At 45.2% G+C, this 19,595-nt stretch overlaps 2 protein-coding genes across 3 annotated transcripts in view; both read right to left on the bottom strand.

Moving 5' to 3' along the window:
* Positions 1-19,595, bottom strand: part of LOC122154871 (storkhead-box protein 1-like) — a 68,134-nt gene that overhangs the window by 23,334 nt on the left and 25,205 nt on the right. Inside the window, exon 2 of one of the 2 annotated variants that reach the window (XM_042807790.1) lies at positions 4,770-5,017. The exons of the other annotated variant lie outside the window; for it this stretch is intronic. Coding sequence (XP_042663724.1) covers positions 4,770-5,017 — 248 coding nt within the window. The remainder of the gene's footprint in view (positions 1-4,769; positions 5,018-19,595) is intronic. 2 annotated transcript variants of the gene reach the window in all.
* The window catches only part of STOX2 (storkhead box 2), a 148,010-nt gene that overhangs the window by 103,459 nt on the left and 24,956 nt on the right, over positions 1-19,595 (bottom strand). The gene's annotated exons all lie outside the window — the stretch shown is intronic.

Here is a 19,595-nt window from a genome sequence, read left to right as displayed (position 1 = left end):
CTGCTATTAACCACGTTGATGTCACCAATCCAGGTGACACTATTTCAGCCAGAACAGATGTATATCTTACTGGGGAGAAAGGAGGACAGCCTAAGAGCACACCACAGTCCCTACTCCATCACTTAGATGTGACTATGGAAAAAAGGTCAGGGAAAACCATGATGGAAAGGGTTGGACTGGTTCTTCCCCACCCTGATCAGCATGATGGCTTTGCTTGTCCCACACCTAGCCCCAAAAGAGGACAAAGCATCTCCTCATCCCTCACACCCACCTCTTCATGGCAGGGAGCGCCATGCAGAAGTGTCCCAGGCTTGTGTGGTCATTGCTTACACTGCCTCCTAAACAAAGAGGGTCTCAGGAACATCTTTTACAGAACAAGAGAATGATGGCACATATTTACCTCCAACCACTGTGGAGTGCTCTGAGTGCCACATGGTAACGAACAGCAAATTACCAAGAGTGTCCTGGAACAGGTTTCCCAGCAGGGCTGTGCTATCCACCTCCCCGGGGGCGTTCAAAGACCTGACTGGATCAAGTCCCGAGCAACCTGCTCTGATCTCACATCTGGTTCTGCCCTGAGCGTGAGGTTGCACCAGACACCTCCTGAGGTCCCTTCCTACCTGATTTCTCCTGGGATCCTCTTCTGCTTGGCCTTCTCACTCAAACCAACATGCTGCCGACCATTCACTATCCAGTCCAGCAAGACCTCACAAGCCCAACACCCTCTTCAGGATTTCGGGGCCAATTCACTACAAAGGTACAGTGAGGTAACCTCCTCCAGCCAGGAAGGTCTTCAGACCAAGATTCTCCTAATGGCCCCCACTGAAGAGCTCCTAATGCCTTCACGGTTGGGAGTCAAGAAGGGCAGAGATAAACAATGTCTCAGATAGAAAGAAGGATTTTCTAGATTTCTCTGTAAGCTTTTACTTTTACTACTTTCTCTGTAAGCTTCTACTCCTCAGTTTACTTCTTTTGCATTGAAAGAAAATCTGTATGGATCTAGCAATAAAGACATTACTTTTTCAGTATTTAGAAAATTTGTGTCACATTAAAATCTTAACTGTAATTGGGAGTGAATTTTACAAGTGGCAATAATGAAACAATGCTGAGAAGGAGCACCCTGACACCTCTTTTCACAGGCTCTTCACTTGAAATTGCAATTATAATGATCTAGGTATGAAGACAATTCTGACATGAAAAAAAAAAAAAAAAGGTTGTAATAAAAGAAAATGCTGTTTTCAGTTTGTGGGGAGATCCTGAGTCATGGGTATGCCTGAACCATGGAGTAACCCCCAGCAGCTGGAAGGATGGGGGTGTCAGCTGCACTGCACACTCCTTCCAGGCTACCAGCTCATGTGGTACTTGAGAGCAGGGCTGAGACGCCCGGGGCCACATCCCACTGGTGGCTCAGCAGCGCAGAGCAGTGTGGTACCTTCTTCTGGGCTGGAGCACATTTAGGGGCGATGGCGAGGTGGGAACAAAAGCTAGTCTTGCTGCAAAGACATCCTAAGAGTTGCAGCATCTCACAGCGCCAAGTCAGTCTGGCTTCCTTCCCTCTGACTCATGCCCACGTACCAGCGCAGCTGGCGCAGGGCGGCGCAGGGAGGGAAGCCACGTTCCTCCCCTAAGGGAAAGCTTGATTCATGCTAAAAGGTATACCGGTCTGGATCTCAGGAGAGGTATCTGCCCATTCTCGCTGACACCAAGGATGTTTAGCTCCCTCCCAACGCCCAGCCCAATAGCCTTGGCAGTTTGGGCACATCGCACCTGAGCTACCCATGAGGGGCAGAGGGATTTATGGACAGAATGATGTACCTCAGATGTTCAAAGTCCACAGATCTCATGTAAAGTTTCACAGCAGGAGACAAAAAGGAAAAGAAAAAAAAAAAAAAAAAAAAGATCTGTCCACAGAAACCTGAAACACGTGACAGTAGCCCTGTTATCATTGCTGCACCTCATTTACAGACAGTACTTTTCCACACTGAAGTCACATTTCCAGTTCCTTCAGAGACCTACCTGGAGGGACCGAATAATTTGCATCTATCTTTTCCCAACATTCCACATATTATTTGCATTTATCGTGAAAGGGTGGAGAATAATAGTGCTTAGTGCAAAAAATAAATACATTTAAAAAACAAATCAGTCAGCACTGCCAGTCAGGCAGATGCAGAAGTTGACAAAATGCAGCCTTTCATTATTTTTTCATTCCAACCAATGCACAAAATACATGAAATATAAAAGAGTGCCTCACATAGATTTTTTCCAGCTGAATGGATCTTTGACAGTCAAGAACACTGCATTTTTCACATAATAAAATGTGATTTTCCATCAATTGTACCAGTAATGAAAATGTAGCATACAGTACAATCCCTTGAAAGCCAAGAAGTCGAAGCCAAGGGTGAGACTGAAGGTTGCAAAACAGGGAGCCTCAAGGGAAGAGAAGCGAGGGATAGAGGACAACTGGTCCTCCACCATTCATTTACTTTTCTACCAATACACCCCCAAGAAGGGCTCCCCCTCCTCCCATTCCTGGAGTTCAGTGGAAGAGGCAGCCAGACCAAAACCATCCATCTGGTTCCCATCACAGGAAAGACTGCCTAGGCGAGCTCCTGCCAAAGCCTGTCATTAGCAATCAGCATGAGAGAGAGCATGAGAAAACACAGCACAGCTAAGACAACAAACCTAATACTTTTAATACGCTAATCATAACAACAGTACTCAATTTTGTTCTTTATAAAAATATCACGGGAGTCAGATGGGTCATCCCGGTAGCCTCATTTTATCAGAGAAATTAATGTAACAGGCAGCGCAAATGTTATTTTCTTCTGGCACGGGATATCCATCAGCACTTATTACAAGCAGCTACAGGAGTGAAATATGGCAAGGAAGGATAATTTGATTAAGCGGGTACAAAACATTGCTACCCATTAATATGTTTTGTCTCTTTTTAGCCACAGCATAATAGACATAGCATTTAAATCCTGATGCAGCCGCTATAATCCAAGATCTAGTATTTTCTGAAAGCTTGGAGAGATGACCATCAAACTGCCCGTGTTCTCTTGCCACAGAAGTTCAGCACAACCCTTCCCACCTCCCCTAGCCTGGCACAGCAGTGCCATCATTTCCACAAAGAAACCGCCTTTCTTGCGTATCATCCTTTAAGATCTATTTTATCATTCTTTCATTTCAGGTGACCAGGAAAAAGAAAAAACAAAACCAAAACCAACCAAACAAAAACCAGCCCCACATCCAAGTGGTCTATAGCAATGCCTCCCACGGCTGCTGCCACAGGGAGTGAAAACCTCCAGGGGTATTAGGACCTTGTACTGCTGGACGCTGCACACAGATGAAAGCAGCACTGCCAGCTGGACTTTTCAGCCACAACTTCTCCCCTCCTTGGGAATATAATCACACACACACTCCTAATTACTGAACAAGAGTGTCTGTCAATTACCTATCTGAAATAATTGAATCTGACTGGGGCCAAAAGTGATCTGCCAGTAGGGAACAGAGAGAGGTGGAAAGCTCTAATCCTTTGCTATTCTCCAAACCTGACTCAAGCCTCAAAACCAGACCCCTCAGGAGCTCATTATCTTCCCTGCAGGCAACACAGCCTCCTTGCTCAGAGCATCTGTCCAGCTCTCTACAAGCCACATTTTCCCCCATCACTTCAAGAAGAGCTGCCCCTGATCTACTGGCTCGATCTTGCCATCCTGGAGGAGCACATCAGAGCAGATGAACACTTCAGGATCTCCTGGAGAACAACCTGAGCTCAGCTCTGCGTCACGGTGCCTCCCCTAAGCTCCTTGCACCAGAGTAACAGCAACATCATGACTGACACTTGCACAGCAGCAAAGCTGCTGGGTTTCTTTTTAAAGACCTTCCCTCCCTCCAGTGTCCTGTACTGGGAGCAGGGAGACAGAGATGGAAAATGGGGAAGAAACCTCTTTGGGGAACAATTACTGTGTCCCTGCCTAAGGATGACATGGCTCCAACTCCCTCAGGACTGTCCCCATGCACATCACTGTCACCTGGCTTGCCTCTCTCAAGCTTCCTCCTTTTGTTAGGCTGTTCCCACGCAGATCTAAGAATATCCTGAACAGATGAGTGAATAACAGCTCTTTCTTCCTCCTTTCAGGAAACTATTTCCCCATTTGTTTCTCTCATCTCCCTGCTGAGGTATTTAGCTCCAAACATTAATGACCCATTTAAGAAGGGGAAAGCATCTTCTAGGAATTACTTGCCCTGGGCTATTCCATGGGCTGCTCAGAAGTGAATCTCATCATTTATACCCTCTCCAGTCAAAGAGGAACATTCCCAGGACCAAAGGAAAGCACAGCTAGACACAGGGATAGAAAGGGCGGGGAGATTTTCTTTGTCTTGTTCTCTCTCGCACGTTTTGCTGTGTTTGTTATCCTACTGCTTTAGAAAGTAAACATCACCCAGAGATCAGAGCTGAGCCCCAGCCCAAGTCTGCTCTGACTCGCTGCCAGATAATCCGTGAGAAACTTTTCAAAATGTCTTTTTTTTCTTCCCCTTTGTGGGACAGGGACATTTATGTCTCAGCCGTCTGTGCTGAGGATAACACAAGCCTCCAGAGGGTCAGACAGGCATCGATGCCACCGCCTGGGGTGGGACCCCAGGAGAGGGCAAGGAGGCAGCGTCGCTGCAGGGACCCGGCCAACGTCAGTCCTTATCCCCGACCGGGCCGTGCTCCATCACACCTCCTGCTCTTCATTCCTGCTGTCTTGGCTGGACACTGTGCTCACCTGCCGGTTGGTAAAAGGTTGTGTGCTGGTTTGACTCCTTCAGGTTGCTCGCTGGATCCCGGGGACCGTTCCCCCTCCCAGGAATGAGGCGCACAAGCGTGGGACACAAGTAGGAACCAGCCACGGGGCACTGCATGTCCGAGAGAGCTGGAGAGCAGGATGAGGTGGAGAAGGAGGACAGACAGCTCTGTGAAAAGCCGGAGGAGCAGCTTTGAAGGAAGAGATATGGTATAAACAGGAGTTGGCCCCTGAAAAAGGAAGAACAAAAAAGGCTGTGGAAGAGCAACCCAGCTGCTGAAAACCAAGCAGTTACGATGGAAGAAACAACCAGGCTACTGCTGATGGATGAGAATTCAATTTCTCTCCTAGATCACCCATCATAAGGAGAAGATGGAAAAAGGTGTGTCAAAACCCTTAGGAACCAGAGCTAGTAGAAGTTATCTTCCTTTTATCCCTTAAAAGTCATGGATCAGGAAAGCTTTGCCTCCCTTTCACCATTCTTCTCATCTCTGAAACATTTTCCTGCTGTCTTTCCACTCTGTAAACTTTTACTTTAAAATAGCAGAAGATACAGTGTATAGGAAGGCAGCCTGTTGTTTAGACACAGTCATTCAAACCTAAACAATATAAAGAGGAAAAAAAGCAGAGGGGAAGAGACAGGCAGATGGTGGTGAGCTGTGCAGACAGGCATTGCAGCCCGAGTGTTATTGCAACATGCTGAAGCACGGTTTGCCAGAACTTCTAACTCCCTAGTTTTTACAAGCTTAAAAATGCAAATACAAAGTCTCACTGTGAGGCAGAAAGTTGGGAGCTCAGGTTTCAGCTTAAAACTACATTCCTACTGCTGTTGTACTTAAGATTATAAAAATATTGCATCTATATTGAAAAATCCGATTTGGTGTGCCTCTAAACTAAAAATACAATACAATACAATAAAAGCTATTTTGGAGAGGTGAAAAAAGGAAGAAGAGTATAAAACATGCTTTTCATCAGTTGATCTCGTATGTTTGGTTTTAAGTGATTACATATCTATCATCTTCACAAAAGTGTTTGCCCAAAATTCAATAAAGCTTCTGAATGTGAAGGAGTACCTCAATACTGTTGGGTTACCCTACATTTCAAAATCAGCTTTGGACAGTTTTTAAATGCATATTACTTGCTATTATATAAGCAGTATACTTAACAGGATAGCGCCCAGCAACTGTAAAAATATATCCAAGAATATTCCCATTAGAAAAAAAAAAAGTATTTCCCTTTCACTTGAAATTACTGCAAGCTCCAATGGGACAGGCTGCAAGGAAAGGGCAAGCACCCAGCAACACCTTCCCCAAACACGCCAGGTACCCAGGCTCCGCTCTCTGTGCCCTCCCCAGAGCTCACCTGCCATCCCGGCATCTCAAACCACGTCAGGACAGACGAGCTGTGATGAACTATCCTCATTAACAGTGAACTTTTTTGTTTTGATGAGGTAAATGAATAACTATGTTTGTGCCTTAAGTGGACTATAAATCACCATAGCATTTAGCCACTTAGCTCAGTGCTGTCAAATACACTTTGCAATGGCCAAACACAATCCGCATGATAAATTTATGCAGCTGAAGTTTTCAGACCACCAGTAATTTCTGCCTTAAAATCCTCACAACTAAGAAGAAAGATAAGAGAGACAGGGCAAAAAAGAAGAAAATAGGGAATAATATAAGTACCGGTGATCTGAAGTGGTACAGATTTCCCAGAGAATGTCATAAGTGGTGGCAGAATAAAATAATCTAGAGCTAGGAAGGCAGAGGTAATACTTTCAACTTAGCATGTCTGCGAACTTGTGCTGTGTGTCAGCAGAAAGACTGGTGCTCACAGAAAATGATGCAAAACTGGGATCTATTGAGGCCAAACAGCCGATCAGATTTGGAAAGGGATCTGCCTTGGTCCCCCACTGGGGCTGGACACACGCCCACCACTACTGTTTTGAGCCCAGCTCGACGCGCGTGGGGCTTGTCCGGGGAGCCGCCGTGGGGGCCGACACCAAAGACCCCACAAAACCAGAGCACCACGATGCATCACCTCCCTCTTCCCTTCTGCTGAGCCAATTTTAACCTTAAAAAAAAAAAAAAAAAATACAGATCTTTCTCCTCCACCCACCCAGTGAGCTGATGCCGGGGGTCACGGCCGCGCCGCCCTGCACCATCCCTGCGCCTGGAGGGGCCTCTAGCGGCACCCACCGCCACAGAACCCCCCAGCCCCCGGCCCCTCCACCCCGGCAAGGGGCTCCCTGCCAGCACCCTGCCTCTCCCCACCCACCCCAACAGCAGCCGCTCCACCTGATTTCTGCTTTTTAAGCAGTTATTGCTCCCAACGGTCTCCTTCCCCGTGTCAGCGGCCCTGCTGTTTTTAACCGAACGCCGAGGACGCGGGAGCTGTTACTGCTGGCTTTGTGAACGGCGCACGTCATCCACAGTCACCCGTGCGGGGAACGCATTCGCAAGGTCCCCACGCACTCCACAGACTTCGCTTTCCAGAACTGGCCCCCGGAGCTGGTGAAAACACAACTGCAAAACCAGCTGGCGCTGGTGAGGATGCAGATTAACCCACAGCTGCCACCCAAGCTGCTGACACCAGCCCTGGGACCACTGGACACCGGAGATTTTTTCCACAGCTTGCCTGCCTAGGGCTTGCCATCCCCCCCCCCCCCCCCCCCCCCCCCCGCACAAATGGCCCAACCCCTGACCCTTGGAAGAGGCACCCCAGCAGCTGAAGGGCCATCACGCTTGGGGTGAGCAGGCTCCAGCCAGCACAAGATAAAATAAAAAAAAAGGTCTTTTATTTTTATTCCAGTTTCCTGCAACGAAATCTAGATTTGCAACAGGGTCTCGGTCAAGTCATACAGTCTGTCAATGTTTGCCCATCAATTTGGGGAAGAGGGATAACAGCGAGGCTGAACACTAAGATGACTTCAGGGCTGTATTTGCTGCATCACAGATAACCACCCCACTCGTCCTCCCAGTGCTCCCCCATGGGGATGCAATTAGGCAAGCAGCAGTCAGTTGCTTATGGAAACGTTTGCTGTGACAGAATTTCCCACTAACACCAAGTTTAGCACAATCATGATGGAGTCCCATTTTTAGTCCCATTTAGTAGAATACCAAAGGGAGTGCAAGCTCAGGCCATGCCACATTTCGCTTACCTCTGAAGCCTATATTTATGGGTAATGTCACTAAATAAGGTTGTTCAGATGGGAAGAGACCTTGGGAAGTCTCCACCCTCCTGCTCGAAGCAGGGCCAACCCTGACTTCACATGAGGATGTAGAGGGCTTGGTCAATTTGGGCCCTGAAAACCTCCAAATATGTAGCTCCTAGAGCCTCTCTAGGTAATTCGTCAATGCTTAGTTATCCTCATGGAGATTTGATTATTTTAATATTTTTGTCAGAAAATCCCATTTCAGTTTGCAACCACTGTCCCTTGAAGCCTGGCACCAGCTTTTCATTAACCTCCCTATAGGTAGGGGCAGGCAGGAGTACCCCCCAAAAGCCATCTCCTCTCCATGCTGAACAAGCCCCTGCCCCTCAGCCTCTTCCACAGCACATGCTCCAGGCTCCTGACCATCAGACAACCTAGTAATTTGATTGCTTTACATGATGTGCTACTCATGCTTTATAGAAACTAATGCAAATGCTAGAACATACATGAAGCAGGTCAAAGTTTGGATAGTTCTCTAACAAAAGAGCAACAAACTCACCAAGTATGCATTTGTTGAAAGGCAGACAGTAGAGATCATCTATAGTTTAAAAAAGGGGCAAGTCTCCTTCAAGGCAGCAGAGGGAACCTACTTACCATTTTTCACATGCCTCACTGTGAAATACACATGAATATACTTAACTCCTTGAAAACTTAATGCTTCAGTGAGTCATGCTCCAAAATGCTAGTGTGCTTTATACCAAGAGAGTCCTCTGATTCACATGCCAAACAGAAGCACAATACCTATTTGATGCAGGTAAATTATTTGTAGCAAGACAGATGTCATATTAGAAAAATACATGCTGTGGCCCAAGAGACTGTGTTCAGTGACCAGCACTTGGGGAAAACTAGAATGATTAGCACCTTTGTATACATTGATGGGAATGGCCATAATTAAGTATTATGAGGCCTGAATAAAACTCCCAGGTGAAGGGAGCACAAGAAACATATGTGGCCAGCCTGAGAGCTCGCTCTGGCAGCAGCCCTCCTCCTCTGCTGTGGCCACAAGCCACATCCTTGGGCAGAGCTGCTAAGAAGTGCCAGTCTGAGTGGGTACTGCACCCCAGCCCAGCTCCTGGACACATTCAGGTGCCCTGGAAAGTCATTGCTGTATATGCAGGAAATTCAGCCTCTGTCCAAAATGAGTTCAGCACCTCAGTTTGTTGACGCTGTCAAGAGCTGCCGCCCAAAAATAGGGACAAGCACAGCACCCTGGCTCAGGGACGCTGAATAAAACTCACAGACCAGCTGCCTTTCTGCAATCCAGGAAGACAACACCAAAACCACCCAGCCAGACGGGTTAGCTGGCTACTCGGCTCCTCCGCATCGGAATCAGGATTTCCAACTTGCTCCCCAAGCAAGCTGGAAAGATGACGTGTCACCATTTCAGAGCTGCACCGAGACATGATGAAATCACCGGCAAGGCTCCCATCGACCTCAGATAACCTCACCCGCACACCACAACAGGCTCCAAAGAAACTTGACAAAGACAAATATTAATACCGCCTCTATTTTGGATGCAAAAAAAAAAAAAAAATAGTTATTTCTTGTTGTTGTTCTTCACTTTTCTGGAGACATCATCTGGAAGCTTATCTTCAACTAGCAGCTAATCACTGATATTTTTTCCCATTGGTTACATTTCAAAGGGAAAAGCATCACACTAGTTCAGAACAAGGAGGTATCAGAAGGGTCAGTGGGCTACGGAGGCCATCCATGAGCTACAAAGCTATTGATCTGGAAGACACACATCTTTTTTATTTCATCTACAATCAATCACTGTTTTTCAAACTAACCAGTGCAGAAAAAGTCTCCATTACCATTCAGCATGCCAAAGCATACTTGAACTGCTCCAACATGTTACGCTGGAATTATAACAAAGAGTTATTTCTTGTTTGTTTTATTTCCTTGTTAATGTGGCAACTGTTTTAGGATCCTTTGCCGAAAGCAGCTACCCTCTGCTGAGAGCTAATAAAGTTAACATCAAAAGCAGTTGTGTCCTGGACCAGACCGATGCCAGGGGTCAGGTGGAAGCTGCAGGGCTGAGCAGGGCAGCACACTGTGTCTTGGCACTGACATGCTGTTTAAAAGCATGGACAAGATACTGTAGATTCTGTACTAACCAGAAGTGAATTAAAACTGTTAATACATTTGTGGGGTTTCTTACTGAACAAAATAGGCTCCCCCAGGTTTTAAAGGCTGCTTTGTTAGCTACTTTCTGCTTGGCTATCCAGTGGGGTGTGTATCAAAAATAAACTGGTGTTAACCACTACCTATCTACCTCTGTTCCTGAGACCTTTATGAGGGAAGTCAGCTAAGCATAAAGCAAGGTTACAAACGGGGACTGTGAGGGTGAGCTGCAGCGCTGGGGAGCAGCAGGGAGCCCTGCTCCCACCAGCCCTGGCTCAGGGGGTCCCTGCAGCGCAGCGTCACACAGGTTGGATGGCACATACACCTTGCTGAACCTCTGCCACCCCTGCCGCTCTGCACATCTTGGGGTGCTTTGGGAAGGGGGGAGTGAGGCACCGATGCCCTGCCAGCCTTGGAGGGAACAAGCAAGAGGTAACAAATTCAGTGTCAAGAGCAGCAGCAGGGCTGGGGTGAGCAAAGATGAATCCCATCCTCTGCGCAAGAAGCAACCAAAAAGCTTTGAGAGCAACCCACTGCACCACGGCAGGGAGAGGGTCTGGACACAAACGCCACGGACCGACGGAAAGAATCCCACCAGCTTGAGCATGTTCACAGCACGAGAAGCATCACAGCACCCTGCCGGAGCCAGGACCCAGCTACAAAGGGCTGGCAACCAGGGTGCTAATTCATAGTGCATCCGTAAACACCTTTATTTTTCTGGAGCTACATCAAGGTCTGGAAGCAGAAAAAACAGGTACTCCAAACCAAAACTTGGCACAGCGGCCCCTCTTGTAATTATTTAAGAGCCAACACATTCCCAGGACAGTTAATAGCACTGTGCTCCTCTTAGAAAGGAGGACTCCACAGAAGGAAATGTGGAATAAATGATGAGGTAGCAGTACCACCAAAACACCAAAGTTACAGTTACAGAAGCCTGCAAAAGGGTCAGGGGTCGATGACACACAGCTTTTGCAAAGACCACCAAAGCACAGACTTGGGGCTATCACCGGCACAGCCTGAGAGGCAGCGATTTCTCTCTGCCCAGCAGCTGTGAGGCTTCAGATGGAGACTTTGTCCAGCCTGGGAATTAATCCTTTCAGAAAAGTGCAGGCACATTTGGGATAGAGTCCAAGAAGCAAGCAACAAGAGCCAAAAGAAATTTGGAGACATGATCTATAGGTAAAAGCTCAGACGATTAAGAGAAGGTTACAGAGGTGGCGAATACATCCTGAGAATACTCAGTTGTGAGACCAGATAATTGTACAAAAAGGACAGTCATCAATTGTTCTATTGCACAAAGTAAAACCAAATCCTACTCTACACCTAATAAGTTTTGGGGGTATTATGAAAAATCTTTCTGACTACATGGAGAGTAAAGGCCTGGCACAGGATTTGTTGACGGGTTGCAAAATCACCCTCATCAGAGGTTTTGAAGATAAACATCTACCCTTCTTAGGGGCAAGTAGATGGGTTACAAGATATCTTGAAGTCCCTTCTGGCCTTGAATTTCTAGAAGTACTCCCGTTCCACTGGTATGCCCTTTCTTGTCAGTAGGCTCTGATTATTAGCCTTAAAAAAAAAAAAAAAAAAAAAAAAAATTAAAATCTTGTCCTTCATTTAGTTCTGTGATGCCAATTCTCAGTTCCTCCCTTATTTTTTTATTATTTTATTGAGTCATCAGATCATACCTCTGTATCAAACCTTAGTGAACATAATTTCTTGTGCTCATACAAATAACGAACATGGTGGATACAGAAAACATCAGCCCTGCCAGCTTGATAACATAATACATCAAATTACTCCATAGAAGCATACCCTTGAGTCTTGCACAATACCTGCAGATACTGGCTCATCAAAAGTAAATAGAGAATTTCACTGAGCAGCACAAAGAAAGTCAGAGGTGAGGGGCAGCAATGGATAATTGAAAGATTTAAAACAAATATGTAATAGTCAGGTCTGTTTCCTGTTTCCGGAGGTAAAAGAATTTCCTGTTTCCAGAACCGGCTATTTAAAGAAAATCCTGACAATTGAGGGTTTGGTGTTGGTTTTTTTTTTTTCTAATAATGCCAAATAAAATAAATTAGTAGGGTCAATGTTCCTGAGCACATTCTTTGGAGAGGAGTGGCTGCTCGTTTTTGAGCTGTGCAGATCACCACACCACTGGGTGCCTCGGTGGCTGGGCTCAGCCGCAGCACCCAGCAATGGAGGAGGAGGAGGAGGAGGAGGAAGGCTAAGCAAGCACCTGCAGCCTCTGCATAAGGGCTATGCCATCAGACTCTTCTTTCAGCCCACACCATAAACACTGAGGTCAATCCAGACTGACTAGTAGGTACACAGGGACAGCAAACGGCCTGACAGCCAGCTCCAATTCTCAGCTGCTGCAATTACTCAGCGAAATACCCAAAGACGACTTCTCTCCAGAAGTATGAAGCTGGATGCTGTTTTCATTCCAGCTGTTTTTACAGATTAGTCAGCCAAGGAGAAAAAAAAAAAAAAAAAAAAAATCCTAGATTGTTCACTTGTGGAGTATTTCTGTCATGTTGTCATTTTAGTGGTTTTCATCTCTGCTCCAGGGCAGCTCAAGCAGGTTAAAAAAAAAAGGGGGGGAGGGAGGGGAATCTTTTCAGTTCACAATAGCAGTTGAACGTATGCAAACTGCTTTAGTGTAACATTTAAGGCACTATAGAGAGAGAACATTTTCTCACTTTCAAAGCAATTGAAATGTACAGCCCTGAAAGCTCTGACCTTGCTGTGAAAAAAGGGTTTGAAATTGGAAGTACACCTGTGCTATACACAGTGCACTTTGAAAACTTGAATGTTTCATAAACTTTACATAGTTAGAAATGTTTTGTTTTTTAAGAAGAAGAAGAGTTACATTTACAGGCTTTCAGCAGTTAAGAAGCAAAATTCTGTCCAGGTCAGTCCTGAGGAAGAAAAAGCTGCATGGCCATTTGTACTTTATTGCAGCAGGATTTCATAGTGATTTGCAAAGGAAAACTGAACGGATTGGGTTGCAGAGGGATTAGCTGGGCCCAGGACTTCCATGCAGGAGGTCATGAAGTTAGAGGGAAGCTGGTGCTGCTTTTGTGATGGGACAGAGCTAGGTGGTGTGACACCCATCACTCTGCTCAGCTCACACATCCACAGGCTTCTGGCTAGGGACCCTCCCAGGGTGATAGAAACAAAAATACACAATAAGGTATTTCTAGTGATGGAAGCAAGGCAGCCTGTGACCAGCCTTCTGCTTCCTGCCCTCCAGGGGCCTGCTTCATTCTTTCATACCTAAAATGACACGGGACTCATAGCTGCACAGACTTCATCTTGATCAAGGAGCCTTAAGAAAAATGTTAGTGCTCCAATCATCCTGATCTAGAAGTAGAGAGCAGAGCCTGAGAAGTTCCACTAGTCTCCATAACACAAGAGTTTCCCAATGTTCCTCTTATTCCTGACTCCACAGGAACACGTGGATTTACCCATCTGCCAGTTACGCAAAGCACTCTTAAGCAGGCACAAATCTTGGGGTGAGGGAGTGGGACAGGATTGCTGCTAACTACCCTTCAGCTCCCTTGCATCATTCCTGTGACTAAGGGAACCAGAAAGATTTGTTATGGGGAAACATGAGGGGTGTCCGAACCCAAACAAGGGAGCAGAAGGCAAAGACAAATGGGTAGACGAGAGGGGTTAACGCTTTCTCTACCTACCACTTCACGTGATGCAGGGTTACACGTAGTACTGGTCTGGCAATGGCCGCTTTGGATGGGAGCAATATTCAAAAAATGTTGCTTCAGATTTTTGCAACACAGAAATTAAACATTATTTTGTTATTGATATTATCTTGGCTGTGAAATATTTGGGGCATTTGAGTTAAAGCGCAGACAAGTGCCAAAGGGATTAAAAGACCAGATTTCCTGCCATTTTGCATGGAGAAACAGCTGCTGAATGGAAACATGCCTGCTCAGCCCAGCTGACAAAACCCAAACTGCCTATTGCAAAAACCTGGTCCATTTTAGCTTGGCACTTTTCCCACCTGTTTCTTGGTAGGTAATGACATCCAGCAACAGCAGGGAAGCAGCAGTGTTTAAGGGTCATGGTGATAGCACCACCCATACGAATCAGCACAAAAATTTGTACTCCAGATCCGTTCCCATATGGGATGCTTCTACCCCATCACACTCCGGGTTTGGTTTTCTGTACACCAACAAAACCCATCCTCGGCACAAGCAGTCTGCAAGGGACAGCCTTCCTGCGGCTGTCGTCAAGGAGGGCTCTCACGAAAATCAGCAAAATGGTGTTGTGGCAACACCAACTTGCTGAGCCTGTGCAGAAGTGGCTAGTCCGTGTGATGGTTTCCCTGAGAGGCTGCCCCAGGCAGCCCTGAACAGGGAAGCTCCTGGATTGACATAAACCCCTCTTTCTGACATCCTCAACAGCCCAGTGGTTTTTCTGGGCTGGACTTTCAGAGAAGGCCAGGCATAAACAAGCTAAGGAGACCCAGGAAGGTTTGCAAGAACATTTCACAGTGGCATTTGATTTTCTTTCCAGAAGTTAGGAGACCTTCTATCAGCCAGTAGCTATCCCAGGGCTTGGCCAGAGTTGTAAAGACATTGTGTCCATCCAGCCATGCAGGAGCTGCAAACATCATTGCATGCATTTCACAAAGACTGTGGTGTTTGCCACAATGCCGTAGGACTCCCAGTGCGCAACCACGACAGCATTCCCAGGATCTCAGGGCCTGAAAAGGCAGCGAGACTGGGATGTGTTCGAACAGCTCCAAACCATTAGAGATGCTAAAAGGCAAATTCTCACCTCCTTGCTCTCTCCCAGCCAGCCTGTGGAGACCCTGACAGCATCGCCAACAGTTACATGAGACGTTTCCTACCAGAGGATGACCAAGCTGTCTCCTAAAAGAACATCCCTCAGAAACAGAGCAGACATTGAAATGAGCTTGCAGAATCATGACCAAAAGTCGGGATAACACATCACAAGTAGCAGTAGGTTTTTCAGTGATCTGAAGCACCAAACCTCTAAGACCTGCAGTCTTTCAGGAAGTTTGGAGGAAGAAGAAATTAGCTCTGATTTCAAAAGCAGCAGAGCAAGTGCAAGCTTGACAGTAAGCACTCTGCAGCTCCTGACCTTCAGAAAATACTGGAAAAGGTATTAAGGGGGGGGGGGGGAAGAAGGAATTTTAAAAACAGTACATGCCTAGACTGCCTCAACCCTACCATTTTACAGCTGAGCACTTCCCAACATACCTCTCCCATGAGGTGGAGGTGGCTGGCAGTGTCAAGAAAGGAGGGTTCCCAAGGCCAGCGGTAATGACCTAAGTGACATGACTAATGAGACCAGAAATCACTAAGCCTTGCTTAGACATTTGCTGTCATTGCTGCTAACACCAGTGGGAAGCATCTGCCAAGAAAAATCTGGTCTAGACCACAGCAAGGCATGGAGCTGCCTACCAGTTGGGGAGTGCAGTGACCAATGCTCCCAGTTCCATTTCTCACTCACTCCACCAGACTACGACACCTCGCTTCATTGGGAGAAATGTATGCAGAGGAACCAGATGTGATGTTTTCTTTTCAATGTCAAAATAATAGACAGAAGCAAGTTTCTCCACTTCTTGACCTATAAACTGTGCCCCACAACACACAAATGAGGACATCGGGTATTAAATTGAGAGCTTGCTGAATGGGAGTTTTTAAGTGTGGGATGCTGCAGGGCATCACCGTGTACAAACAATGGCTTGGATCTTGCATATTTCTGGCTTTCTGCACTGTGATTTAATGCAACAGTGACTTCAGTCTGAACTAGTAAAACAGCTTGCACACCAAGAAAATATTTAACTAATATTTCAAAACAAGTTCTGGGTTTGGGTTTTAAGCATAACTGAAAAAAAAAAAAATCTTGAAAAAAAACTTGAAAAAGTTATTGTAAGATATTCTAACACCATTCCTGCAAAAATTTGGTGATCATGATTAATTACTTGGGGCACAAATAATTCCCCAAACCTAGGTATCTGCAGACCACACATATTAGCAGAATCTAGATCAAAGTTATTTGGGCCATTGAGATAAACAAGCAATTTTTTATGCTGTCAAAATCAAGTGCAGGGTCACTTTCCCCTTGTTCTTTTACAGCTAAAACAATTTCATTATACGTACTTAAATTTTTTAAGTGCTATTGAGATACTATTTACATTTAATAACTTCCATTTCCCATAGAAGTGGTGGAGGTCAGTCAGCAGGAAGAGACAATAGCAGTGATACAGAGTGGGAGGAGGGAGGAAGGCGGCTTAACACATGCAGAAAAGAAAATACCATCAGCATCATTTCCACACAACAGGAAAGCAAAACAGCAATAAAACTAGAAAAGGAGAAAAGCCAGGGGGAGAGAGCAAATAATATGTTGGCCACATTATGCAGGAAAATGGCTAGACTGAAATCATCTCACAAATGTCAGGAATACTCTAATACTGAGACTTTTTTCAGACCACATCAATAAATCTATATTTCAGTAATTAAAAGAGAAATCAGGGCTCTCCATTTAATCTGAAGAACAAAACTTTGTTACTGGAAGATACCACTGTTGGCATAAACTGGATAAGCACAATGGCAAAAACATGAGAGTGAAGATTTCATCAGCTGCTGGATAACAAAGCACCTTAGGGCTTTTAAAAGTTAGGGGCACGCTGAATTCTCTATACTTAATATTCATTTTACCTAACTGCGCTCTCATATTTATATCTATGCAAACCTTCTGGACCACTAGTAGCTCCCCAAACTTTTCAGGGAGTAACGTGTGACTCTGGAATCAGATTTCTCCTTGAAGACATAAAAATTACGTGACTTTGAAGATCAGGTACAAACCCCTTAAAATTACCTCATTGACTGCCTGCTGCTTTCAGGCCAAACAGCCTTCAAGTCAGGAGACTGAGGAATCACTAATAACAACAGGTCTTGTGTCTTGAAACTGTCTCCTCCTACACGCGGTTTCTACAGTAAGACCAGGACACAGCATATACTCCTTAAATCCAAGGCATAAGCCTTTGCCTATAGGCTTGGTACAGTCGGTGTAACGCTATAGCACAAAACAATTATTTGTAAAAATTCCTCATATTACACTTTTTTCTAAGCTACTGGTTCATTTGCAGGGTTTAAACATGTACTTTTAAATTGGAAGACTTAAAATTTACATATAATATCGAATATACATACAATTTCTATACTTATCCTCAGAAGATCACAACACGTCTGGATAACATGCTCATTACTCTCAGCCCTCCAGGGACTGGTTTAGCCTGCCTCCAAAATTTCTAAGTCCCTTCCAAAGCAGATCCCTCCTGTGCTAAGTTTAATCCTGTAAAAAGTAGTAAAAACATGCTATCTTCGTTCACAGAGCATGTCTTGGGACACCAAATCTGAAAGGTCATTCATCAGTGATTCATTACAGAAAGAGAAATTAGTATTCCCATTCCCTGTGACCCTGCTCCCACACTGCTCAGGGAAATGGGGGCTCCAGTATACCTTGACCCAGCCCCACACAACAACTTCTCAGGGCTGACAGACATGGATTTCACCACGTACCTATGACAACAGTTTACAGGGATTAGCTGGTTTGATTCACGTCTCTTTTGAAATATTAATACAGCTTCAAAGTCTCTAGGAAGCAGCACTGTCTGTGTGTAGTCAGGCGCAGAAGAGGAAAATTTTGCTTCATTCAGGTTCAAAGTATGCTTCCTCCCCTGCAAGTTTTCACTCCCTTCTCACCCTCGCCCTTTGAGGTGGCCAGCTGGCTAATGCCAGCTATATTTGCCAGCGTTTCAGGTCATGGCCCAAGTGGACAGGCTAACACCACTGCCCAGGTACTGCCCAGATTTCCCAGTCACAGGTGTTCCCTTTGCATGGTCAGACAAACTGAGCACAAGCAATAGGCTGAATAATTAAACAGCAAGCTCATATTTGGTGCTTTTCATCCCTATGCTCCAAACACATTAAAAGAGAAGTATATTATTATTTCCATTTGCACTATGGGGAAACTGAGGCATGAAGAGATGAATTTCCCTGCTAGGTTCACATAGTGGGTTGAAACAAAGCTTGGGAGGGGACCTGTTAGCACAAGTTTGAACCTAAATAGCAAAGAAAATGAAGTTGTTATCTGCATTCCATCAACTGCTGTACCATATGGTTAGACATGGGCACAAGTCCAAGCTAAGCACCCAACGACTCCTTCAGCTCTAATGCAACAAACAAAACCCAAAACTCGCATCCTTGTATTAGTCAGAGTAATCTTTTAAGTTTTGCTTGCATTTCTGCTGACACTATGTTATGAGGACATATGTTGAAAATTTAACGAAGGATAAACTCAGCAGATGAGCACAGTCTCTAACATTACATATACCTGATCCCATCTTCCAAACCTCTCAGTTTCTGAGAGGAGTTGGGTTTGGTTTTTTTTTTTTTTTGTTGTTTTGTTTTTTTTTTTATATGACTACAGGCTCTTTCCATTCCTTGTTAAGATGGTATTTTAAAGTGTGTTTTAACAAAGCTCTTACTAAGAGCACCTTTGTTCCTGATTATATCTCTAGCACGTGTCAGGAAGATACTGCATAAACTAATTATTCTCTAGCAAAATCAGAGATTCTGAGATTTAATATTTCAGTATCTGCAATACAAGAACTAGCAAGTCTTTTATTATTAAATATTGTACAGTTTACCAAATAGAAGAAAAATGAAATGAAAACCAAATATAAGCTGTCTTTATTTCCTTTGAAAACTGCTTTGTTCTGCTGCCACACTGCTTGAAGTGTATGACCTCGTGTACACCAAGAAATGGGGAAAATGAACCAGGGGACAAAGGACAGAAGAGAGGAGCCTTCACCTGGGTGCTCTGTGCTGACAGGCTGGATATACAGAGATTTTGTCTGTGTTTAAAATGACACTCCCTTGGGTTTCTGCTCTCAAATCTAGGATCAAGCCATCCTGGATCACAAACTCTACCCTCTGCCCTCCGAGACCTGCCAGAAGGCCTCCAAGCAGAAGCAGGGAGAAAACAAAGGGTGATACCACAATTGCTCCAATGACTCTGAAATCCAAAAATCATGCCCAAGCCAGAGTGAACACAGCAACGCGACTTCATGCCTCACATCCAGGGGCTTTTCCTCATCTATATTTCAACAGTTCAGGCATTTAACCCAAGAAACAGCGGTCACAACGTTCACTGTGCATGTAAGGGGGGGGAAAGCAGGTACATTGACCAAAGGCTGTTTCTCCAAGAAAGCCTACTTTCTTTTTATGTCCTTCATAAATTCACAGACACCCCTGCAATTCATTTCCAAAGTGCTTTTTTTTTTTTTTTTAACTTACAAAGGTCAGTGCAAGAATTTAACCTCACTGACAGGCAATGTCACACTAGGGATGAGTTCACCAGAGTTGTTAATAAATATTTCAGCACCAAACAGAATGCTGTGCACTTCC

Source organism: Tyto alba, unplaced genomic scaffold (genome assembly GCF_018691265.1).
Source record: "Tyto alba isolate M040663 unplaced genomic scaffold, T.alba_DEE_v4.0 Super-Scaffold_6, whole genome shotgun sequence".
In the NCBI taxonomy this organism is placed as follows: Eukaryota; Metazoa; Chordata; class Aves; order Strigiformes; family Tytonidae; genus Tyto; species Tyto alba.
The sequence above is the reverse complement of the archived record's forward strand: the minus strand, read 5'-3'. Positions and strand labels throughout refer to the sequence as shown.